Source organism: Etheostoma spectabile, chromosome 18 (assembly GCF_008692095.1).
Source record: "Etheostoma spectabile isolate EspeVRDwgs_2016 chromosome 18, UIUC_Espe_1.0, whole genome shotgun sequence".
Lineage (NCBI taxonomy): Eukaryota > Metazoa > Chordata > Actinopteri > Perciformes > Percidae > Etheostoma > Etheostoma spectabile.
In genome coordinates, this window is record NC_045750.1 from 10,274,326 (window position 1) to 10,300,972 (window position 26,647).

At 39.4% G+C, this 26,647-nt stretch overlaps 1 protein-coding gene across 15 annotated transcripts in view; it reads left to right on the forward strand.

Annotated features, from left to right (window-relative positions):
* otofa (otoferlin a) overlaps positions 1-26,647 on the forward strand; it is a 71,720-nt gene that overhangs the window by 29,056 nt on the left and 16,017 nt on the right. For 9 of the 15 annotated variants that reach the window (XM_032542564.1, XM_032542563.1, XM_032542571.1 and 6 more), the window contains exons 4-29: positions 400-499; positions 4,508-4,707; positions 13,187-13,260; positions 13,641-13,767; positions 14,080-14,134; positions 15,132-15,263; positions 16,052-16,114; positions 16,235-16,319; positions 16,457-16,616; positions 17,014-17,200; positions 17,492-17,678; positions 18,361-18,584; positions 19,261-19,369; positions 19,513-19,699; positions 20,002-20,122; positions 21,070-21,170; positions 21,561-21,651; positions 22,697-22,813; positions 22,994-23,146; positions 23,481-23,673; positions 23,879-24,003; positions 24,090-24,224; positions 24,922-25,083; positions 25,763-25,834; positions 26,093-26,212; positions 26,291-26,452. In XM_032542564.1, the coding sequence (XP_032398455.1) occupies positions 400-499; positions 4,508-4,707; positions 13,187-13,260; positions 13,641-13,767; positions 14,080-14,134; positions 15,132-15,263; positions 16,052-16,114; positions 16,235-16,319; positions 16,457-16,616; positions 17,014-17,200; positions 17,492-17,678; positions 18,361-18,584; positions 19,261-19,369; positions 19,513-19,699; positions 20,002-20,122; positions 21,070-21,170; positions 21,561-21,651; positions 22,697-22,813; positions 22,994-23,146; positions 23,481-23,673; positions 23,879-24,003; positions 24,090-24,224; positions 24,922-25,083; positions 25,763-25,834; positions 26,093-26,212; positions 26,291-26,452 (3,442 nt within the window). The remainder of the gene's footprint in view (positions 1-399; positions 500-4,507; positions 4,708-13,186; positions 13,261-13,640; positions 13,768-14,079; positions 14,135-15,131; positions 15,264-16,051; positions 16,115-16,234; positions 16,320-16,456; positions 16,617-17,013; positions 17,201-17,491; positions 17,679-18,360; positions 18,585-19,260; positions 19,370-19,512; positions 19,700-20,001; positions 20,123-21,069; positions 21,171-21,560; positions 21,652-22,696; positions 22,814-22,993; positions 23,147-23,480; positions 23,674-23,878; positions 24,004-24,089; positions 24,225-24,921; positions 25,084-25,762; positions 25,835-26,092; positions 26,213-26,290; positions 26,453-26,647) is intronic. The other 6 variants (XM_032542574.1, XM_032542576.1, XM_032542573.1 and 3 more) reach the window with 2 other exon arrangements.

Genomic DNA, 26,647 nt, shown 5'->3' on the forward strand with positions numbered 1-26,647 from the left:
TGTGTGTGTGTGTGTGTGTGTGTGTGTGTGTTTAAGCTGCTACCCACTTACTTTAAATGGCTTTGAGGAGTGACATACTGTAATGAGCTGGTGATAAAGGCAGTATGGTGGTAGTACTTTCTCAATGTCTGTCTGTTGCAGCACATCTATCACCACAGTCTGTTCATCACTGCACACTGTGAGACGGAGGGGTGGAGACCAGATGCTTTTGGTGAATGCCAAAATATTATTTGTATTTATTAGTTGACTGAACAAGTAGATAAACTAGGGATGTGACAAGTCCTAAAAGAGACTAAAGATTTACACGGAGGTAAAACAGATGTGAAGAGAAGAAACAAAGACCACCATGTATTGATGTAATTCCACGTATTGATCTCACTGATTTTTGTTTCCCTGCAGACTGGTGGGGACTTTCTGTATGGTGCTTCAGAAGGTGGCTGAAGAGGGACACCTAGAGCTGACCGACACACTCATCGACGATAACAACACTTCAATAAAGGTAAATCTAAAGCTAGACACTGCTCTCACATTAAATGTGTCAGCCATCTACAGGGGTGAACAGCGGGAATGTTAACATATTTATATATTTGTTTGCTTATTTATATCTCTGCATCTCATTTTAATGAGTAACATTGGTGGAGAAGAAAACAGAGCTTAAAACAGTGACTATGGAATCCAAAGGAATCCTATGTTGCTACGTATTTTGCTGGATGTGTAAATCATTTTCACTAACAACTGCATAAGTAGACAGGGTAATTTGTACCATGGTAATTTTGGACATCCAAAATGAGGAGTAAACACCCATTACATGAAACCTCTTCAACCCCACTGAACCCATCAGAACAAACAAATGTGGTGTTTATATGCCTGGTTTCCAAAAATAAACATCTGGTGGATACAAATAATGCATCAGATGTCTAGAATACTTCAATATGGGGCAGCCATAAAAAAAACTGGTACATAGTATATATTTAATGTGAGGAGGAAAATTAAAAGGGGAAACTAGAGCCCAAAATAAATTACAAAATCTATAATCAAACCGACAACATTTTGTAAAATGATATGACTTACCTTACGGCCATATAATTGAAATAAAATTGTGTTAGTCAGTAAAATGCATTCACAAGCAAATAGGTAACATTAAATGGAGAAATCAATCTTCTCTTGCACCTGCAACAGTGGCAATAGAACAAGATATAAAGGCACCAGCTTTAAAAGACCTGCAGTATCTGATAAAAATACAGTCTCTTAGCAACATCAGCACCTTAGGACACTTGTCATTACCATTAATACTAATATTCTCTATTAATAGGAAATGTGTTTAGAACATCTGAACTGAGAGAAGTCAGTGGTGAGGATGGGTGTGAGGATGATTTTGCTGGTGAATACATAATGTAAGAGTGAATATGTTGTGTATGTACAGTATGTGTGAGGGAGAACTTAATCATATGAGATTTTAAAGCACCCTGGGGTGCAAAATTATGTTAGTGGAGCAGGGAGTGCTGACATGATGTTTCTGAGAATATGACACACAGCATAAGGGTGCTTTAGGGTTTACACTGCATATATACACACACACACACACACACAATTAAGAGAATTTCAGTGGTCTACATTCCTGTATGAAGAAAGTAAATCCGACATCTGAACACCTTACCTACAACTGCGCTGGTGTGGTTGAAATAGTGACAAATTAAATTTGTGGTGGACTACAGTGATTGCCTTACAAGGATCTAAGAAAGAGAGAGCAACATGGAAGGAAAAAGGGGAATGACAGCCCACAGTATATTTTCTCATCATCCATCTTTGTCAGTAAATAAATTGGCTGCTCCGTAGTAAAGATGAGGTCATTGATAGGAGGATCATATTTGTCCAAACTCAGCTCCCCAGAAGACACCAAAGATAAACTACAGTGTCACCACTGGTTCTCGCCTGGTTTAAATTAACACTCACTTTCAATCTGAATTCCCTCAGCAAATACTAGGTAGAAAAGATGATTTATAGCACTGTCAAAGTTTGTTGTCTATACTGAGAGCTTTTTCTAAACACAATTAATTACATTGCTTTAGATAAGCCAAGGCTAAGCTTTAAGGTGTTGACTGCTGTATACTGGACTCTTTCACTACAGATTTATAAATATCCTGTCACAGTGCCACAGTGGGTGGGGTGTTACATGTGTGTTGTGTTGAACATACAATAGGGAGCGCCCTACCCTGCTTAAAGGGTATATACACCAGGCACTGCAAGAATATGGCTAGGACAGTCATTACAAATCCAAACCACTCGGGTAACAGCATTTACTCCCTGTTGAGGTCAGGAAGAAAGGTAGCAGTTACACCAGGCCATATTGAGTTGAAAACCACAAACCCAAAACATTTGTTGACAAAAAAATGCATATCTGAATAACTATGCTTTTTGATCTGTCAGATTTCTTTTATAGCCTAATGATAATAACAAAGGCATTGTTGGGAAGTATACTTTCAAAATATATTGTGTTACAGAATACATGCCCAAAAATGTAATTCCACTCAATTCCACTCAATGCATTTTATAAGTGTAGGAATGCATGCGGACATATAGTAAATGTAAATGAGCTGTATTTATATAGCGCTTTTCTAGTCTTAACGACTACTCAAAGCGCTTTTACATCATACAGGATACATTCACCATTCACACACATTCAGTCATACACTGGGGCTGCCGTACAAGGTGCCACCTGCTCATCAGATAAACACTCACACATATTCACACTCCGATGCGCAGCACCGGGGTTCAGTGTCTTGCCCAGGGACACTTCAACGTGCGACTGCAGGGCCAGGGATTGAACCACCAACCTTCCGATTGGCAGGCAACCGCTCTACCACTGAGCCACAGCCGCCCCATATAGTACTTACTAAACATGCCCATTCTGGTGTCTGTACATGAACAATCAGATAGATTTTTGTATTTGTAATCCCGAACTTTATGGCCCACTACAGAAATCTAACCGCAGTCTTGCTACCACAAGCTAATTTTAGCTAACGTTAGCTAGCATGTGAAACGGGGCTGTCAGTCTTTCAACAGCTCAGGGGCTAGTAAATCAGAACATAGGAGGATGTAAAGTCACATATCAACTAAGCAGGTACTAGCTACCTGATACAACTATGAATAGCAAGGTGACCAGTGAAACTACAGCAGACGGCTACCCTTGGCTAATTCAAAAAAACTTACTTTAGGTTGGAGGTGGAGTAATATGGATGCTGAAAGCAGGTTGGTTGCTGGCAAGCAGAGGTTGCCCTGCACAGTTAGATTTCGTTCTCCCTGTTCTTTCATTAATGTGAAATGCTGTTTGAATTTCCAAGTTAAAACACATTCTTTTCCTGGCTCTGTTGTTCCGGCTCCGTCTATCAGTGATCGCGCAAAAAGCAAATTGTTTACGTTTTCATATTGAGGCTTCTGGGAAATGCACGGAGTTGCCTTAATTTATTTAGATAGTAAATAAACTTGTGAAACAGAAGTATTTTCATGTAATCCATTGGTTTCAACAATATAACTGTATTCTAAATACCAACTATTTATATTGTAACGTTAAGGGAATACAGTTACTCATAATTTGTATTCTGAATACAACTCCGGTACATGTATTACGTTACTCCCCAACACTGAACAAGGGTAACGCTTACTGTAAATATTATACAATAAGGTACACAAAAAGTAGGTAGTGGATGATGAACAAATGAGGAACAAATGAGCAGTGAATAACAAATGGTTAGTTAATGGGTAGTTACTGATTGACTGTGATTCAAGAACTAATGATTTGTTACTGTTAAACATACTGGTAAATGAATGAGTATGGAATGATTAGTTAAGCATTCACTACCATTGGTACTAAGTGGTGGTTAATCATTAACAAATTAATTTATTTTTAAATAAAAAGCATTCAGAATGCTTCAAGCAATCAAAATGCAGGGAAAAAAACTTTGCGATAAATGCTAACATCAGCATGCTAATATGGTCAAAATGATAATGCTAACATGCTGATGTTAGCAGGTATAATGTTAACCATGTTAAGCATCTGAATTTAGCGTGGTAGCAAGCCAACATTTGCTAATTGGCACTAAATACAAAGTACACAAAGTTGAGGGTGATAGAGATGTCATTAGTTGCAGGTATAAGGTATTAGGTCATAAACCAAAGTTCAAATTTCCATTTTGACGTGATGATAGTGCCAGATGAAGATGTGTGAGATCACTAAAGTTGCATTAACAAAATAATTATGCTTAGGCTCAGGTATATTAAATGTGCTTCAAATTTTTGGCATTGTAGGAGTTCCTAAATGTGACACGTCACAAAGTCCTTTGATTAGATTTTTGTGCAGAGATAATGTACACATCAGAAGCAGGCAGAAGATGAATGATCTTTTTACGAAAATGCTAAAGTTAAATAACAGCACTGTATATGGAAGGGAAAGCGTATTAAATATGCTGATAATAAATGCTCATTTTCATCTGCTTTGTTCTGTTTTCAGACCAGTGTTACAATAGATATTAGATACCAGTCGATGGATGGCACAGTGGGAGTGTGGAGCGACGGGGAGTTCCTGGATGTTCCTGATGACCGTGACGGGATGTTTGCCTTCGAAACAGACAGCCTGCTGTCAGGACAAAGCCACGGGTCGGGCACGTCTCCTGGACGGTCCTTACAGGGATCCATACCCACCTTCAGGAAGTAAGTCAAACACACAAACTATCTTCATGATAACTCAAGTACTTTAGGTTACAGTGAATCAGTCTGTGAAATGCTGTTGATTTGCCCCCCCAAAAATTTACTTGATGACTTTCCAGAACCGCAAACAAGAATTGTTGTTTGAATAATGCACTTCAGGTTTTAAGAGATTGTTAACAATAACGGTGGTACTGAGGCACACATGGGTGAGAAAATAACTTAAAAGTGTTGAGGTTGACAGATGTACTCACACATTGATGAGGCTTCTTGCTGTCCAGCTGATTTAACATCTGTCACTTTTATGAAGGGGAACACGTGGGGTTCTGTGCAATGGGCAGACCCAGCAAAAGAATGTAGTGGCTAGACACTGATGCCCAAAACCCCAATGAAGAGCAGATTTAGTGTTAGTATAGTATGCAGACGTGGCCATGATCAATGTTTGTGCAAGGTTTTATTTAACTAAGCAGTGCAGTTGGAAGGTTATGAAGAAAACATTAAGTGTTTGATGCAAAGTTATTTTTAAATATTTGACAATTACATTTTAAATTTGGCACATCAAAGTTACTCAAATTAAAGAGGGACTCCACCAATTTTCACATCAAAGTATGTTTTCAGGTGTTGTGTAGTACTACTGCATATGTGAAAACGTTGTGTAAAGCCTTTTGTGGCTCCAGAGGGAGCTGCAGGAAGTCTGATCATTTGCCTCAAGTGATTTTAGTAATGGCTGGGGCTGAAGTCAGTCAGCAGCAGAAGAAGTGTGGAATGAAACATCAATATAGCAATATCTCTGGTTCTGCTATAAAGATTTTAAAAAATATTTTTATTTTTAACTGTCCATTGTGAGTAACACAATGGTATAGGAGTGCAAGGCTAAATCGGAAACCGATGGAGTGCCTACTCCAGGTATGAGTCTGAGGAATGAGTCCTTACCCCAAGTGAAGGAGGACAAAAACCTTGGGGTCTTGTTCGCGAGTGAGGGTACAATGGAGAGGTAGATTGGAACACCTCTCTAGGGAGGTGATTGGAAAAGGCCTCGGGGAAGACCCAGGACTAGGCGGAGAGATTATATCTCCACTTTGGCCGGGAAGATGCCTAATTGTTCGAGTACTCTTTAAAGTGTACAGAAATAATGTATTTTGAAAGGCAATGTTAAAACAGAGGATACATTTCTCTACAATTTTTCCACCAGCACTGGGGTTAAAAATGATAAATGGATTTCATTTGCACTGGGTGGACGTGAACCTTGCTTGTCACTTACAATTTTGTCAACAGCTAAAGTTGCAAGGCCTGTTTATACAGTTTATAATACATTGCATATATTAGTTAATAATAAAAAGACAAGTAATCCCAGGCTGTACAAGGTTGTATAGATTTAGTATGAAAAACTTGAAGACTCTCTGCCCCACAGCACTACACTGTTACGTGATCTTCCTCTGTGGTTTGTTAGTCGTGTTTTTGTTCAATAGTAAACTTATCTGTAGGTGGTATTGATTTCTACTAAGACTATCTGCACAGCCAAAAAACCCTAAATCCATCATTATACTGCATGTTTAATGGCCGTGTGAAAGATTGTGTATGTTTGAGGCTGAAGGCTGTTGGGTGCACGTTTTATGTTTGTTTGTTGACAGTGAACGGCAAAGTTGCACTGTCTTACAGCATTGAATTAAAAACTGCTCAGGGTCTGTCGATGTGAGCCCGAGGAAAACAAGAAAGTTTCACTAATCTAAGTTTCAGAGCATCCCATGGGTGTTATACAACAGATACTGGATTTGAATTTGGTCAACAAAGAAAAAAGAAAGTACAGCTGTGGAAAAAAACTATAAAAGGTGGAATAAAAGTCACCAAACTCACAAAGCTAAAACTGGTGTATTACATTTCATTGAATTTCCTCACCTTTCTTCAGGTGAACAAGCCCTCAGTCCTTGCTGCTTGTCGAGGGCACCTGTCATCTAGTTGCCGTGGTTGCACAGAGCTGTCAGTCACACTTTGTAAGGGCTGCCGTAGGGCTTTCGTCTGAAAAGGTGTTGCAAGTTGCTGAGAATTACTAACTAACTCCTATCCTTGCCAACAAATCCACCTCTATTCCACCTCACATCTGTGTTGGCCAGACTGATGGGCTTGAGGAAAAATGTTAATAGCCTTGCCACTTCTCATTTAAACCCCTATATATCCTATATATCTTTTGTGTGTCTGTTTTACCTTGTCTTTCATGCAGATGCAACAACTTTGAACAATGTCACCACATCAGTAATCGTTTTTCATTAAGTCAAACACATCTGACAACATCCTGGAGAGTAAAGTGTCCCTCCCTGGTAATATTTTAATCGCAGAACTTAAAAACGAAAATGCGATCAGCTGCCAGAAGGCATTCTGACACTTTGAACACTTTGAGAGAACAGGAGTTATGTTATATTCCTAAAACTCTTGAGAGACATGCTGATTAATGCAGACTGGAAGAACAATTAACAGAAGAATTGTATATACAGTACATGGTACAAGTAGCATGCTGCTGTCTATTTCTGGTACATCAGCTGCAGCATGCTGCTTACAGGAGAGCTTGTGCTCATTGGTGTTTTCAGTGGGAATTCAGTTTCATTATAATTGTACAGTATGGCTGCAAGGGAGTGTAGGTGGCTTATTAAGGCATATTGCTTCCTGCTCATCCCCTTGATGAAGTTAAATTGCCCCCAAAATTGACTAGCTCACTGCTACCACCTGTCCTTTCTGCAGCTTTTACATCGTCTCTGGTCCTACAGAATGATTAATGGCTGTACCCATGAAGCATTTTGTGCTATCTGCAATACCACAATGCTTTGCAAGAGTTTTGTTATTCCTAATAATAAATCACCCTCAGTGTGGTTTTACTGCCAGTGTAGCAGATCTGCTGAATAGTGCATGCAAAGGAGCACAAGTGCCAGACATAAAGAGTATGGATTTAAGCTCTGATTGTCATTTGATCTGTGGACATCAAATACTAGGGGATGGGAATGGGGGGGGGAGGGAAAGCAATGAGATAAAATGGGCTTGCACATTGGTGCAACAGGCTAACAGGACAGGATTTAGTTTTTCTTATAAAACAATTCATGAATTATTTGGTATAGCCTCACTGAAGCGTATTGCTGTAAATAGTCATTGTGTTTATTCAAACCCTTTTAATATGCATGATTAATTTGCATAACATTAAATCGGCACTCAAAGGAGACAGCCCAGGCAAAGCTTCTGTTGAAAGGATAATTTACTGAAACAAGTGTTCATTTATTTATTACGTTTTTTGCCAAGTGTGTGGTTCATTGGTCCATCAGTGTAAATTGCTGCGTCTTCAAAGACAGCTCTGGCGTCACATGTTGATAATGTGTCATCACACAGCGCTGTGGTGCAGGTGTTGCGAGGCCTTTTATCTCACTCTTCTTTATCTCAGTGGATCTGCTCATTGCACCACTGACTCCCTGTGGAAACATTCATTACAACAGATACAGTAAGTCAGCTAATACAGATGCATGACATTCTTATACAGATGTATCCATCTTGGATGTAAATTTTGATTTTTCTTTTCATAGGTTGTTAGAGGCCCTTTCCGCACAGGTGTTTTCACTTATGTTGCCAGATAAGACCTCTATGCATTTATTGCATGCTGTGCAAGCTGTCAGCTTTCAAATGTACAGTACTGTAAGTCCTTGTCAGCAAATCTTCAGATCAGTGAGACGATACATTTTGCTGACACACTGCCATTACAGATAAAGTTTTGCAGAGTCCATTTCTGTTTTAAACTTGGCAATGAGTGGCATGAAAAAGAAATCAGTAAAAATGGGATTTTTCATTATCACCTATTATATACCTTCATGCATGCTAGGTTTTAAATTATCTGAAGGATGTATTGTTTCCCTCTGCAGAGGCAGATGCTGGATTGAAGCAGTTGTCTTTTGATTTTTTGATTTCTCATATCTTCTTTTGTAGCTGTATTTTCTCCATGAACTGTTTTGTGTTTGTCAGGTCTGCTCTTGTGGTTTGCAGTAGTTCTTGTTCTTGGCTCATGTTATAGGACAGTGTGTAAATTTGAACACTGTGTAGTAGTGTACGCTCCCCTCATTGTTATTTTTCTGTTCCAATCCTTCATGTGGGAGCATTTGATGACGACATGGAGACATGCCTCTTGGGGTAAATCCCAGTTTCTGTATCACCTGCATGTGTCCCAGATAGGAATTAGAATCTGATGTTTTAATTACAAATCATTATTTATAAGATTACATAAAAGGGAATGTCTTTGGAATCCCTTAGAAGTCAGCAGGCATGTTGAACAAAAAAAGGAACACTTTGTCTCTTAAAACCTTCAAAGTAGTCTGACTGAAAGTGTATTTTTAACCAGCCCAGTTGATGCAATAACAGAGTAAAAAATGCAAGAGTGCTATTTGGAGTGAATATTAAAATTTAAAAAGTACTGGGTGTTCATAGAAAATGGTCGTTGTCCTTCATTTTCCTTCCACCATTTTTCTTCTTTTCTTTCTTCTCAGTCTGCATTGTGTAAATGATGTATCATTCATACACAGTAAATAAAGGTGTAAGTGTGTTTATTCTACAAATAAATGCACACAAAATCAGCCCAAATCCCATTCTTTATGTTGTCTTTGCACTGTGTAGGCCATGCGAGCACTTTTAAGGTTGGAGGGCATTAAATTGGATCAGCTTCTAACTATGTGAATTTTGCAAGATCACAGGCAAATAATATCAATTACTGTAACGATAACCTTTTATGTAGGCAAATGAAGCAGCTACGCATAATCATCCCAGAAACCATCTGGGATAAATAAAGTTGATGTTCCATTTTATCTATTGTTGCCACATAGTAGTAGAGGTCTCACTACAGTCAAAGTGGAACAATCGAAAACCATTACATGATGCTGTGAGCAGCAGAGTAAAAAAATCGGCCAAGGAAAGAAAATATTGAGAGAGTGAGAGAGAGCAAAAGGACGGCAGAGCATTCAATAAGGTTTAAGGATGGAGAGTTGGGCTTTAATGAGAGTTTCATTCAACTGTGATATTAGGTAGCACCGATCTTTGTCTGGCTCCAGTCCAGTGGATCCTGGAAGCACCAAAGTATGTGCATCCAACTTATGTATGTGAGAGAGAAAGAATCAGGTGTGTAGGATGTGAGGATGTCACTGAGCTCCATTCAGCGGAGCAGCCCGAGCAGAACGTACAGACAGTAAATGTCAATGAATTATTGATCGCTGGCAGGGTCTTTTTTATCTTCCACATGAAAACTTGCAAATTGTTGTTGTCACAACTTTGACAATACACATTTAGATAGACATTCTGGGTATGAATAAAACACTTTAAACAATTTAACAGCATTGAGCATATAATTCAAAGCAACTCTTAAGCCCTCACTATGTGAGCAGGTGCACAGCTGTGCAGCCAGCCACACACACTCCCAATAAAGGAGTTTGCCGTTAAAATTTTTACTGCAAGCAATTGCAAGTGAAAAAAGCTAGGAAAATGTTATTAGGTAAAACACAAAACATTAATGATAATGAGCTAAATACTTTTTGTTTAGCTGTTTAAGTACCACTCCAAATACATAACTGCAAAAATAGATGGAATAATGTGCAACCATTCCCAAGTCGGAATAATGGGAGGTTTTTGTGTTTTTACCATTCTTTTGTTCTGACATTTTGACTGAGCAACTGAACGGGGCTCCGCCTCCAACGCTGTATACAGTATTTATTATGCCTCCATGGTTGCTACTGTAGCAACAACTGATGGCAGCAGAACAGTAACCTCTTATCAAAGTGCATATCTACCACTTCTTTAAACATACAGATATGTTCATGTTGGACTGTCTGCAGCATGTTTAAAGCCAGGTCTCTGGAGTTTAACTGCAATTTACACACTCATCTTCTGCTCCTTACTCCACTGCTTGACAGGTACATTAAAGATTGTTTCCTAATTGTAAGAAAAAAATCTTCCATGCACAGTTTAAAACCCCCTGTTTTATTGAGGAGATGAAAATCAGGCCGCCAGGTACTGGCGAAGAACCTTGGGAGTAATTCTGCTTCAGTTAGAGCATTCATCTTTTCTGCAATTTGCACGTGTAATGAGGTCATTTATTCATGCTCTTATGTATTATTAAGTATCGCACACCCACCCATACAGTACAGTACTTTTTTTTTGCTTTAAGCACAAAGAGTTCTTACCTTTTTAATATGCAATATCTGGCTTTGGTCTGCCATTTGGTTGATGTGCAGTGCTTAGAGTTTGCAGTTTACGGTCACTAATGCATTAATAGTCTTGATTTCAGATCAAAGGAAAAAAAGGAAAGAAAAAGAAAATAATAGTTATAAGGGCCTCTTTGATTATCTACTTCAACTTCTCAGACAAGTCCACATCACTCAATGTTCTTTCAAAGTTCGACATTTTGGGAGTTTTACCTGCAAATTGTGAATTTGCATACTTCCATATAGTCTAATTGGAAACCCCACTAGTGAACTGGATTTGCCTTTTCACTGATATTTTTGAAGGATAGAATTTTTTTGTCATTAAATCTGAATAGAAGGATGACTTGAAAAACGTTTAAGGTACATCTCATTTTAAACTCAGATGTGGCCTCCTGCTTAAAGCTCTGACGTTGTTCTTGTTGTATTCACTCTAACTTGGCTCAGCAAAGGAAAGGAAAAGAGAGGGAAGTTAGCAAAAGCCAAGTAAGTGAATATATTTGATAGCTGATTAGTTTTTCTTCCAGAATTTTCTTTTGAGTCTCCTCTCTTTTTTGATTGAAAATCAATGTCTTGGGCAGAGATGCACTTCTTACTGCTGGCAGAGATGCACCCGATCACTGTCTTTACCTGCTATAACTTCTTGGCCTTCTGCCTACAACTGTTCATACGACAACCTATGTTTATGTTTTTTTGACATAACCATGATCTTGTGTGGTTAATCTCTCTCAGAAGAAAAGGCGGGAGTAGCATAGCATTGTTTTAGTGCTAAAACGTTTTAGGAAGGATGTTTGGTGCACAAAGTGGCAGACTTTGACAAAGAAGACTACCTCCTCTCTCTGTCTTCAGCCATGTACATCCACCTTGTTCTCCCTCCCTCTCTCCCTCCCCTCCTCTCTCCTGCATCATTCACTCATCTGACCAACTCCTATCTTGCCTGACTGGTCTGGAGGATCTGTACTTGACAGGTGAAAAAGAAAAAAGAAAAAACATAGTTCAAAATAGAAGGAAGCTCGGGGAGGAATTTTGTTGAGGAAGATTTATGGTAATCTGAGCTCTCAGGAGTTGGGTAGGATCAGTGGTGTCCTTCATGTGGTATGTATGAAACACATTTTGTGTGTGTGTCTTTTATTTTTGGTATCTTATTGTTAAAATATAGATCAAATAAAACAAGGTCGACTGGATTACTGGAACATCTGATTTTAGAATTAACAACTCACAGCAATTGAATTATCAGTAAATTGTTTTTCCAAGTAGTTGATTTAATTGTCTAGTCTATAAAATGTTGAGTCCAACGTGGCTTTTTAAATTACTACTTTAAATGTAATTATTTAATTGTTTCAGTGTTAATAGATATTTTTCAAAGTGTTTTTCTTTCCTTTTTTAATGCATGCACTGATAATCCAAAAACGTGCACATCATCTGGAAATACACAGGTCAAACTGTGCTTTGTGTCATACTGTAGACATGACAGGCTGAGAATCCAAGGAGCACATTTTCAATTGTGACTGGCCTTGATTTGATTTGACTGAAAAAGCTTCTTACCTTTATTTTGATGAGTGATTCCTTTGTCTTTCTGTCTTTCTTTTTATTCCCATTCACGTGCCTACAGACTTTTAATCATTCTTGGCACTCAAATGAGTTGTGAAACCATCCAGTTTTCATATTCCATGAAATGAGGTGGAAGGTTGCCTCTAGAATAACGTTGGAAAGATCAAAGCAGAAAAGGAACTCTGATACACCCAACTCTGAATGCTTGAAGAAACAAAAGGAAAACCTTCCTATTCATTAATTTCCTGACATCTATCCATATCCGCAGCATACTGGACGGTTACAATCATTTTTAATTATTAAGGCCCCTCATTTGTCGCCCCGCTGATGACATCAAAAGCTCTTTGTTGTTGTGGTGTCATGTGATCCAGATAATATCAATGTGGAGACACCAGATACTCTTGTTTTGTGATTGAGGGTTTGGAGAATCGGTGGGGTGCAGGGTTGGAGGGCGATTACATCCACTGGAGTTAAATGTCTAACCGAGTTACAAAGATGTCCATGATATACGTTATGGTGTTGGGTTGCATTAAAATTATGTGCACAAGTGGGCCATGGGAATTTCTGCTAAAGTCAAGTTCAGTCCTAATCTTAATTAATTTCTCCTGTGGGTCTGAGTCTACTGATGGAGAGTGAACTTAATGAGACAAGTATGAGAAAGATTGCTTTCATGTTATAAGTTCCCTTTTTCTCCTCACATCTGTCTTTATCTCCTCCACCAGAGCAGGGAAGGGAGTTTTCTCAGCCATGAAGCTCGGCAAGATCAAGAGCTCTAAGGACGATCACAAGAGAGGAGGTAAAATATCACTCAAGATAGAAGATAAGGCCCAAAATTAATGATTCACGTATTCTGTTTATTTTTACCCAAATCTTGCTAGTTAGCAGGAGGGAAAGAACATGTTGAAGCAAATGTAGACAACAAGTGACAATAAATAATGGCCTGTAATATTTAGGGCCATAGCCATGAATCAAAAATAAAATTGTGGCATATTTAAACATAGGATTTAAAAAGAAGTGGAATTAGCCTATTTGTTTTAAATTGCATAATGTTAACTCTCCACAAGTTTTATAAAAACATGATCTTACTGTCATTAGTAGAAAGGGCTGTGATCCTACCAATAACACATTTTTGGTTGCTTCTGGTGACGTTACCCTTGTGCCATTGTTGTTGTTCAGATGAGCCAGCAGTCCTGGACATGGAGGACCTGGACAGGAAGGCCATGCGTCTTGCTGGAGCACTGGACCCAGACACAATCTCTCTTGCCTCTGTCACCGCCGTCACCACCAACGTCTCCAATAAAAGGTCACATTTTTGTTTTAAACACTGAAACAGGCATGCACACAAATGGTAGAGAAGTACGTTAAGACACACAATGGTCTCAGTCACCACCGTACATCTCAAACTGCTGAAGCTGCAGGATAATTTGAGGCTGGTTGCACACAGTGATGCCATTTAATGACACATATTTCTAAGAATAAACTTATTTAAGTTGGGAAGGTGGAAAAGATTAAGATTCCACCTTAGAATTAAGTTTGTGATCATCATGTGCCTCCTCAGTGTTTCTCTGTTGGAGCACAGGAGAATGCAATCACTGCTTGTGTTGTGTATCTTCAGGTCAAAGCCAGATATCAAGATGGAGCCAAGCTCTGGACGCCCAGTGGATTATCAGGTGTGTGTGTGTGTGTGTGTGTGTGTGTGTGTGTGTGTGGTGTGGTGTGTGTGTGTGTGTGTGGTGTGTGGTGGTGTGGTGTGTGTGTGTGTGTGTGTGTGTGTGTGGGTGTGTGTGTGTGTGTGTGTGTGTGTGTGGGTGTGTGTGTGTGTGTTGTGTGTAAACATTTAGCATTTCTACCTGCATATGCACATGCAACTGTGTGCAGGTTCATTGATTTGTTTGTGCATTCTCCTGAGGCTTTTTAAAAATGTAGTTTTATTTTTTACCATTGTATCTGATATGTGTGTGATGGGAAATACACATCTTTGCCTTCATGCCGCCAAGAGAGATGACATATTCATATTATATATATATATATATATATATATATATATATATATATATATATATATATATTGTGGCTATACTAAATAATTTACCACAAATGAAGTCAAAGGAGGAAAGGAATAATTGTAGACACAGTGGAACAGTCCTTCAGAGCTGGCACATTTCCTATTTTCCTTGGCCGTTTTTATGATACAATGAACAATATGAATGCATTAAATGTATTCAGGAAATAATATATGTATAAATCATAAAATTGTTTATGTACCAGACTGAAATCCTGGTGTAATTTTAGACTGCAGACTTTTCCTTGCTTTTTATCTTTCTCTCCTTTGTTCCATTATCTAATGACTAATTAAACCAGAGGGATATATTACTTGGATGTAGAAACTTATCTCAGATCTAGTTTGTCCAACAAATGGCACAATGATTTAGCCGCGGGAGATGTACGAGTAAACACAGGCTGAGGAAGTGTAATCTGGAAGAAGCCCTCACTGTCTGGAATCAGAGTCTTTAGTTTGTGAAAGATCAATTTGGTTGTTTCTTTTTGCCTTTGATTTGTCCTCAGGGTAATTACTGCACAGTTGCTGCTGGTAAACTCACTGTTGGATGAAAGTCAGCTTGTTTTAGCTTCCAAAGTCATATCTGATTTGCTAATGTCTACCATCAGATCAACATCACAGTGATTGAGGCCCGGCAGCTGATAGGCCTCAACATGGACCCTGTTGTGTGTGTGGAGATTGGAGACGACAAGAAGTACACATCCATGAAGGAGTCCACCAACTGCCCGTACTACAATGAGGTTAGACCTTTCCGGCTTCAAAAATTCACACTGTGTTGTCAGGGCTCTTATTGATGGTCTACCATCTCTAAGTGTTACTGGACAGCAGATAATCTTACCTTGGTATGAATTGTTGGTAGTGGTTAGGGTCATGCAGAGGTCAACCTCTGGGCTGTGTCCTACAGGGAAAGAATGTGACAGTTTGTCTGCTATTGATTCCTTCTGTTTGTCTTAAAATCCCCTGTTGAGAGACAAAGTCAATATAAAAGTTATTCACACTCTCTCTCCTCGTATCCAGACCCTTCAGTTTGTTCAGAGTCTGTGCTGTTTCAGATAGCTTCACACTTCTCAAGAATAATCATCTGGAATCAGATGAAGTAGGAAAATACACTATACTACAACATAAAAATGGAGCAACTGCAATATAATAACATAAGAAAAATCTGAGATTTGTAGGCTGCAGTACCAATACATTGACTCTTGGAGACACCTACAGAAAATGTATGACAGAACTTTAAATCAGCCTTTTTTTTAAGCCACTCATCTCTGCCCATTCAGAGCTGAAAGCTTGAGGGGCTAGATCTGTGATATGGCTACAATATAAGCTGATCTCCTGTGAAGTTGACTAGGTGATGTTTCTGTTCATTCCCTCAGTTCCCTTAGATGAACTCTGCACTGATATCTTCTGAACTTCAAAGTTACCTGGCACATTTCATTCCCACATCAAGTCTGTAAGAAGAATGTGTTATCCAGTAGTTTAAGGGAATATATTTTAATGGGCAAGCTTTTTTTTCCTCTACTCTCTGCAGTATTTTGTCTTTGACTTCCACGTCCCTCCTGAAGTCATGTTTGACAAGATTATCAAGCTCTCCGTAAGTAATCCCTACCCCAAAAGTACACACTGCAGTACCGCTAAACAAACAGTTACCACTCCATTTCTTTGAGAGTTTGGTCTTTGTTTTAACATATCATGCATAATTCTGTCTGCGTAGGTTATTCACTCTAAAAATCTTCTTCGAAGTGGGACATTGGTGGGAACCTTCAAGATGGATGTGGGGACTGTTTACTCTCAGCCTGGTAAACTACAATCTAATAACGTACATGCATAGTCTATTTGAAAATGAAAATACATTTAGTATTTTGTTCATTTTTAAGTGAAACTGGATTTAATAAAAGCTGTTGGTTATTAACTAATCAATTGGCATCTACCTTAGAACATCAATTTTACCACAAGTGGGCCATCCTATCTGATCCTGAAGACATAACAGCAGGGTGTAAAGGATATGTGAAGTGTGACATTGCTGTGGTCGGGAAGGGTGACAACATCAAGACCCCACACAAGGCCAACGAGACCGATGAAGATGACATAGAGGGGTAATAAGCTGTTACTGATGATGTGTTTTACATTGAATGGAATTAGGAGAAACACTGTGGCCAACTAAATTTTAATTTTACTAGTGGAAGGTGGTATAGCAAATATTACAGTGTATGTGCAAATTATTCCATAACATGGACGTTTTAACAGTGTTTTCTGCATAATTTTGTTCATATCAAATATTTATTTTACTTGGTAAATAATTATATCATAAAACTAAATAGCCTTATATAATAAAACTATGTTTTAATTGCAAGGATTACTGGACATCCTCAAAAACACCACCCCAATAAGTTGGGAAAGCTTATTCCACAAGCTGTACGTTTGCTTTTAGATAATCAATAACTCCACAATCTTGTCTCTGAATGGGTTTTTTGTGCTGCTGTTTGTTTCTAGAAACCTCCTGCTCCCTGAGGGCATCCCTGTAGAGAGGCAGTGGGCGAGGTTTTATGTGAAGATCTACCGTGCTGAGGGACTTCCTAAAATGAACACAAGTATTATGGCTAATGTCAAGAAGGCCTTCATAGGAGAGAACCGAGACCTGGTGGACCCCTATGTTCAAGTGCAATTTGCTGGGCAGAAAGTAACTTCCTCTACATCCTGCAATCTTTTATTCTTTGCTAGTTTCTAGTGGTTTTATTACTCTCCAAGGGACAATTATTGCTCCACTTGAATACACTGTGATTTTAATTGTGCATGGTCAGAAGGAACCTATGAACTAGAAAAGCTTCTTTAAAGTTAATAATAGTAATAAAACAACAGTGGAAACTACTATACTTCTGTATAATGACTAGAACAATGTAATTGACCACTGCAAATGTGTTTTTACTTAATACCTTATACTTGAGTGTTTGACTCCTTCATGTGTCCCCAGGGGAAGACTTCAGTCCAGAAGAGCAGTTATGAACCGATCTGGAATGAGCAGATCGTGTTCACTGAGCTCTTCCCTCCACTCTGCAAACGCATGAAGGTCCAGATACGAGACTCGGATAAGGTCAACGACGTTGCCATAGGAACCCACTTTGTTGACCTACGCAAGATATCAAATGAAGGTGACAAAGGTAGGTGAACACATACACAACATTTGTCTCATTAGCATTGATTAGCTGTCAAGTACATTAATTAGTCAGTCAGAAGAGTTAATATTTGACTGTATGTGGAATCAACCCATAACCCACCTGACCCTTTGCTGATGGCTTTAGTGGAATACATTCAAATTGACTTGCAATCAATACATATATTAGCATATATTAAACCAAAGTACAAGATCTGCCATAAATAATTTTTTTGAATGAGTTGCATAAGGAATTATCAAACTGTGTCATAGTGTTAGGTGGGAAACTTTAGCAGGTGTTCCCTGGGAAAAGTCCACACATTTTGGCTGGAGTTTCTTTTTATAAATAACAGAGAGTATGATCATGGATTTCCATCATAACTTATCAGACATTTTTGACTTATCAGATCAAACAGTTGAATGTGGTCTGGATGAATGTGTGGGCTCTAATCCCCAATAAAGACTATGAAACTGTCACAGGCAAATATGTTAATGATTTGCGCGCTGTCTGGATTTTTGTTTGTTTGTTTATGATTTGTTGGGCAGGGGTGGGAATAAACCTATTGTTTGATGCAATGAATGTAGATACTTAAATACCTTAAATAGAATTGTTGAAGAAAAAGGATTCTTGTAGATTATCATGTCATCTTCTACAGACTTGTCTTTTTTCTTCACATTTCCTTCTCCAGGGTTCCTGCCCACCTTGGGTCCAGCTTGGGCCAACATGTACGGTTCCACCCGTCAGTACACCCTGATGGACGAGCACCAAGACCTGAATGATGGTCTTGGAGAAGGCGTGTCCTTCAGAGCCCGTCTCCTGCTTTCCATCGCTGTGGAGATCCTGGACACCACTTCCCCTGAACTCATGAGCTCCACTGAGGTGCAGGTGGAGGGCGTCTCCAACATTTCAGAGGTGAGAAGACCTGACTGCAGACACAGCTAACTGGGTTTTGGAGTCTTTGTGGTAGAACATGTTGTTAGAACACTCCTGACCTCCTGACCCACTACATGTGTAGGTTACTGCTCATCAGGGAAATCGGACACATTAGCTGCTTTGCTTCAGGGAAATCTTGCCAGTTATTGGACCTCTTGGCTGTTAATGGTGTAAATGTGTCCCCTGGGAACCTCAGTTATTCATGCTTTGCTACAAAGGAGAGACAGATTGCTACCTTAATCAAAGATATGCTGTAAAATGGAAAATGTAGCTCCCGATTAGTTTTATTCATCATTTGTCATCTGTAACACAAATCAAAATGTGTTTTGCGTATTGAGTACCTGGGTGGCATTGTAATAAACTGTTGCAAATTCCTTTTTAAAGAGTAATAAGTATTTATATTTTATATTTTAATACCAACCAGATTAAACAATTTTGAGTATCATAGGGCAGAAAATGTGGTAAAATAAGTACACCTAAAAATGTAGAATAAAGTGGCTCAGTAATTCAGAGAGGAGGCAGGTAGATTTAATCTGTATAATAAATTATAGAAAAGAGCAGATGCAGTTCCACAGGTTCTACAGTAAAATGAATACTATAGCCAATAATATGTTTCACATTTTCTTTGTTGCGCTTCTCCTTCTCACTACACTAGAGCGCCACTGGGAAAATAGACGAGTTCTTCCTCTTTGGTTCCTTCCTGGAGGCCACCATGATTGACAGGAAGATCGGTGACAAAGCGATAAGTTTTGAAATCACAATAGGTAAATTAACCTTTTCTTCATCTTTTTAATATAGACCTCCACACATGTACAATATAAGAGACAGATGTGACAGTGTACAGCATGAATAGCTACCGTGACAGAGCAAACTCCAAAACAATGTGGAATGTTCTGCTCGCTTACAGGTAACTATGGAAACCAGATAGATGGTGTAAGCAAGTCTTTGACGGCAAAGAAGAAGAAGAAAGATGGGGAGAATGAAGAAGAGGAGAGCGATCTTATACAGAACTCCAGTGAGGACGAGGCGGACGAGGACGGGGACCTGGTCTCTGTCTCCTCCACTCCTCCAATGAAGCCCGTCATCACTGACAGGTCAGGGGTCAAGAGTCACAGGGGCATGGTCAATGATGCTTAAAAAGCAATTTCTGATATATTGCTGATGTAATTACAATGTAATAAACACAAAGACTAGCCCTGTTAAGTTAACTGTTAAGTTCTTCACAATTATCACAGATATTAAAATGAACGTCGGCTAGTGGGCCAGAATTAGCTGTGTTAGGAATGTAGCTGCTCAATCCTTTACACATTCAAGTTATGAAGTAAACATTTAGTTTAGTGTGTAACAATTTAAGGTTTTAGATTGTGGACCAAGTAGTTTTGTTTGTATTTTACAGGAATTACTTCCATCTTCCCTACTTTGAAAAGAAGCCATGTGTCTACATCAAAAGCTGGTGGCAGGACCAGAGAAGACGACTTTACAACTCCAACATGATGGACAAGATCGCTGACAAGCTGGTCAGTATACCTTTCTTCCCGTGCAAAATGGGCAAAGGCTCAGGTGGCAGGATCCGATTAACTCAGTAGCCGTTAGTTAATGACTAAACTTAGTCTTGCTAGCAGCTATGCTAGGCTCTACTCACGCAATGGCAATGCTAACATAAGGATGTGTAGGATGTGTACATGTAGTTTTTACCATCTTTGTTAAGTGTGTTAGCATGCAAACATTAATTAGCACTAGATGCATAGTACAGCTGAGGTTGACGGGATTGTCAGTTTTGCAAGTATCTAAACATAAGCTAAGTTACAGTATTTAAATTCAAATTTTGACCTAATGGAGCTTAGTGAAAAGTCAGAGGATCATTAAAGTAATCACAATTTATTCCGGACCCGGATGTATGGCAATCTTTCTGAAAGCTGTTGAGCTATTTCACTCAGATCCACAAATGTCAACCTTATGATGGCGCTACAGGAACTGGGATCAATTGGATTGATGATATTTGGACCATGAACAAATACAAATGTACAAATCTTCATGGCAATCCATTTAACAGTTGTTGAGATATTTCAGACAGGCCGATATTGTCACCCCAGAACCATGCTGATAACATTGCTAAAAAGATGGGAAGTAAAGGAAACCATTCACTCATAACAAATCACTTAGTAAATCAAAGAGGTGATGACATATAAGGGATGTAAATAATGTTACGTTGTTTTTTGTCAAAAATACAGTACATTATCAACTACATAACCTACAGTTACATTTCTGTTTCATCAGCCATGTGTCTATATAAAGAGCTGGTAGCTGAAAGGTGCGTATGTCTATAGATACGGTTTAAGTATACTATATTAGACAGTAGTATGTGTATGTAAGTGTATGTAGATAAGGGGCATTTTAATAGAAACCTGATGAGTTCTAACAACTTATTTTTTCCTAAGCTCGGGTATTTTTTGTGTCCGGACAGGAAGAGGGTTTGAATGATGTTCAGGAGATCATTAAGACGGAAAAGGCTTTTCCAGAACGCAGACTCAGGGGAGTGCTGGAGGAGCTCAGCGTCGGTTGCAGGCAAGCTACATAATAATAATAATCATTTGTCATGGTCTTGTATAAAACTAACATTGGGACTCAGTGGTCAGTTCAAATACAGAGAGGTTCTCCTGAAGCTGAAAACTGTTAAACAGCTGTAAGACCTACAGTATGTAGTTCTCTCTAGATAGTTTTGCAATTAATGCTGTTTAAAACTTCTGAAACATGCACATTTAAGACTACTTCATCACGCTTCATCAACAACCCAGAAACTACTGAAGACAACAGCTCTCTGCACTAAGACAACTCTAAAACACAGTCATGGTGAAAATGAGAAGAATATAAATCATTTAAATACAGAGTGTAATAATATGTATAGAGTCAAGCCACTTTCATGTTTTATCCTCTTTATCTTCTGGTAAATTCCAGTCGGTTTGTGACTCTGGCTAACAAGGATGTGAACCAGGCCGGCCGAACTAAATTGGATCGAGAGCGGCTCAAGTCCTGCATGAGAGAGATGGTATGATTCATTTTTCTCAAATAGAGAAGGAAGGAAGGAAAGAAGGAAGGAAGAGGCATGTGATGGAAGCTGTCATTAATCTACATGGTTCAGTCTATAATCCTTGCACCTTAGTAAGTAGTAAATAGTATGGAGTGCCTGAAAGGACACACAGGGAAATTCATTTTTGGAATACATTTTTAAAGCGTTTGAACCATCGACTGTAAAATGTGTGGACAGAGCCTGTATGACGTCACCCATTGGTTTGTGAGGGAAGAGCCACGAGACGTTACTCACTTTCACTGGCAATTACATTGTAGCCATGCCCTAAAACACCCCCTGCTTTATTGCCGATTTTAAAATCAACAATACCATAATTCAAAAAATGAACATCATGTGTTTCAGAAGACTTAAAACTAGCGATTGAGACTAAAAACTCGTCATGAAAATGTTTACTGAGGCAATAAATCAAGTGAGAAGTGGGTCACTTTCTCATAGTCATATAGAAACTGACCTCTTCTTGCAACCGCATGCGTGGCCCTCTGCTGCAATTCAGATTGAATGCAGGTTCAAGGAACTTCCGCATTTGCAGCACTTCGCCAAACCGGATGGTTTGTCCATTAATATACAGTCCATGGTTTGAACAGGTATATGCCCAAGAAGTACAGTATGTGCATACTGAAAAAGAAAGGAAATTGCTATATTGCATACTTGCCTGTAGCAACACTACGCCACTGTTTGTGAGGGAATGTGAAAACTGCAACGGAAAGCATAAGTATTGCAGAAGAAAACAAAGTTTTTTACCAAAAAACTGGTGGAAAAAGTCATGGATGTGTAGGGACAACATAACATTTGAAAATAGCGAGATGTTCTAGTGTCAGTAATCTCTGTATAGTCTTAAAACAAAAGTATCTTGAACTTAACAGTTTTTCACAATTTAAAAAAAATCGACTTATGCAGTTAGTTGAATTGAAAATAAATTGGCCCTCAGCTATGATGTGTAACTAAGAAAGCTGCAGTGCCCTTCCATTAGCTTCTTTGTCACTCATCCTCTTTCATCCTGCAGGACAGCATGGGCCAGCAGGCCAAGCAGATCCGAACTCAGGTGAAGAAAAACACAATCAGAGACAAACTTAAGCTGGTGCAGAACTTCCTGCAGAGGCTCCGTTTCCTTGCAGACGAGGTACAAAACATCTTTTATAAGTGTCCTGATACAGAATGAGTGCATGGAAATAATACCGAAGAATCCACATACAGTATATAAACATTGTACACTAAGTAAAGGTACATACCATAAGTTATTATAAAAGAACCTGGAATAAGGAGAGTGCTGATCACCCATCAATCAATCCATTTTGTCTAGCCTCAGCACAGCATCCCAGATGTTTTTATCTGGATGATGAGCAACAACAAGCGCATTGCCTACGCCCGGATTCCTTCCAAAGACATTCTCTACTCCATAGTGGATGAGGAAACAGGAAAAGACTGCGGCAAAGTCAAAGCTGTCTTCCTCAAGGTACACTCATTTTTTCCTGCTCAAATACTGTTAGCTTGTCTCACTAAACGTGGTTGTGAGATAAGTACTGTTGAAAAGTCAATATAAAGGATTAAGTATTGACAAGTAGGATGGTAAATAGGCTTGTAAACCTTTGACAGCTGCCGAGAGAGATGGTTGGAAATCAATGACTATTTATGGTTTGAGCCATGTTGCACCATTGTCTGCTTAATGATTGAGGTGCTGTAATGATACCAAAGAATATGTAGCAGTACCATATTTTTCTCTACTGTGTTATTTTTGTTGAATTGTTCCTAATTGCTCAGTCCACTGCTGTTGTAATCTGTGCCCACAGCTGCCTGGTAAAAAGGGATTTGGCCCTGCAGGCTGGACAGTACAGGCTAAGCTGGAGTTGTATCTGTGGCTCGGCCTCAACAAACAAAGGAAGGACTTTCTAAGCGGTCTGCCTAACGGTTTTGATGAGATCAAATCCACTAAAACGGGCCCCTGTCTTCACTCTGTCCCCCCTGTCAGCCTCGTCTACAACAGTAAGCTCTTGGATATAGAAGTTTAAATTGATTATTAAATCAATAATAAATAACAAACTCACTCAGAAGTCGAGATTTGACTTCCATTGATGCCTTTCACTTTTGTTGTTCACTTTTCTAACTTCAATATAAGATTGCCAATATAGGTGTGTGTGTGTGTCTCTGTCTGTCTGTCGGTGTTTTTGTGTGTGTGTGTATCCAACAGTGAAGCAGGTGTTTCAGCTGAGAGCACACATGTACCAGGCCCGCAGTCTGTTTGCTGCAGACAGCAGTGGCCTTTCGGATCCTTTTGCTCGGGTCTTCTTCTCCACACACAGCCAGGTTACTGAGGTAGGACCATGAATATTTGTGTGTGTGAACTCAACGAGTGTTTGTATCATGTATGACTTAACTGAGTTGACATGTGTGTGCTGCAGGTCCTGAGTGAGACTCTTTGTCCAACCTGGGACCAGCTGCTGGTGTTTGATGATGTGGAGCTGTTCGGTGAAGCCAGCGAGCTGAGAGACGACCCTCCAATCATTGTCGTTGAAATCTTTGACCAGGACACTGTGGTAGGTTTTTGAGCTACTGTATTTGAAGGAATGGATGCAACATGGAGGGACTGATTTATAAATCTGTCAATGCTCCTTTTCTTCTCTGTTGTTTTAAACCATTTAGTTTGGGCTAATAATAATAACACAAAGTGCTTTGCTTCTCCTTCCCTCATGTTCTGACACTGTCCGCCTATGTTTCACTCCACCCTGTCCTTCACATTTATACTGGTCTTGCTCACGCTGTGCTGACTAAATAGAGTGTGAAAGCATAAATACTGTAGAGATTGTGTTGAATTTGAAGTTCTAATAGCTGGTAGCTGATGTAGCATGAACTGTTCCCCCCTCCCCTGTAACAGCAGTTGCTGCAGGAGCTTTAGTGTTTGTAAGAGTAGCATTGGTGCATTGTAGTAGTAGGATTGGTGCATTGTGGAGAATCTGCCTCTCAACCAAAAAAAAACAAAAAAAATGTTGAACAACATAAATCCGATGTAGATATCTATGATACTTTCCTTTTTGTTGTATTACACTGTAGTCTTAGGTCAAGTTTCGCTGTTTACGAGCTCTCCTTCTCAACTTCCACATTTTTGTAACCTTCCGCCACTTTGACCAATGCTGACACCAAGTGGCTGCTGTGGTAAATACACCCCCTGTGTCTAACTCCCTTCCCTTGTCCCCTGACTGTCTCGACTGCCTGCTGTTACAATGTGGTGTTCAGGGCAAGGCAGAATTCATAGGTCGGGCATTTGCGAAGCCCACCATCAAGATGTGTGACGAGCACTACGGCCCCCCGAGGTTCCCACCCCAGCTGGAGTACTACCAGATTTACAGAGGGAACAGCACTGCCGGGGAACTGCTGGCTGCCTTTGAGCTGCTGCAGGTAACACAATCATGCACATACTGTACATACATAAATGCATACAAATTTCAAAAAGCTTGTACATATGCATGCACACACTTACATTAACACACACAAATTAATAAAAGCTTTTACATATGAATGCACACACACATGCAACTCCATAGTGTCAGTTCCTTAATGAGAGACTGCATGCCACTGCTCTACAGTTTTGTTTGGCTATAGTAAAGAGAACAGGAAAAATTAAAAAGTTAGATTGTAAATTTCTATTGTATCTATTTTGATATGTTTACATCTGTATATTTTAGCAGTCTCCTCTGTCACTGCCTTTCTTGGTGTTTGCACCACGAGCTATAAAAAAAAAAACTTTTGCAGAAACCTTTATGTGCACGCTGGCACAATACGCACAAAGCAAGGACCTGCACATAAAAGCACTTCTCCATAGCGCTAGTAGTGGTCAAAATCTCAACAAGGTACCTTAATAGATGTGGAGCATGCACGAAAGATCATGGAAAAAAATAACAAAAGAAGGGTTTCTTTTTATCTTCCAATCATTCAAAATATGTCTCTTACATCTTTCTCTTTAGCTGTGCCCTTACCTTCTGTAAATATTTGTATTTCCCTTCTTTTCTGCATTTCTTTCTCCTGTGAAAAATCCTTTTTCCCTTTTTCTTGTTGTGCCTCCACCTGTTGGCTGCAGATACCTTTTGATGTGGAGGCGATAAGGCGAGCTCTGATCGCTGTCCATAACTTTGCTGTTCCTCAAATAAAGGTGCTCTTTTTCTGCATTCTATCTTGTCTCTGTCTTACTCTTTGGTAACACTTTTATCTCTACCAACTTGAAATAACCTCTACCTTCCCTGCACTCCCTCAAAGTTGACCCACCAAGAAAATAAATATGTAATACAAATATTAGGATTGTATGAAATAAATTTGGTATGGTGCTCATACTGTACCACAATACATAAAACACAAAAGCATTGCATCCTATTGCTGTCACGTTTACTTCCCAACTCTCCTCCTTTATTAGGTTGGTCAAGGAGGGATAGCCGATCTTCCTTCCCTTGAAGGGCCGACAGACACGGAGCGTGGACCCATTTTGCCTGTGCCATTGGGCATCCGACCCGTCCTGAGTCGCTACCGTATTGAGGTGAGATTTTAACCACCAGCTCCATTTTCGATCTTTAAAGATCTCCTTCCTTAAACTGCTGTTTTTTCTCTGGTTCAGGTTTTGTTCTGGGGTTTAAGGGACCTGAAGAGGATTAACCTGGCTCAAGTGGATCGGCCCCGTGTGGACATAGAGTGTGCAGGTAGAGGTGTGCAGTCTGTCCTCATCCAGAACTACAAGAAAAACCCCAACTTCAGCATCCTAGTTAAATGGTTTGAGGTGGTAAGTACAGCTGTTGATTTGATATTTAGATTATTACAGTGTTGAATTTTGGATCCAAAAATATCTAAGTTCTTGAAGTAAACATCAAACTTGTGGTTGCGGGGAATCATCCAAGCTGTGTTCAGTAAAGATGGGATGCTGTTGACCTCAACCGAGGAGGTACCAGGGCAGTGGAAGGAGCACTTTGAGGAACTC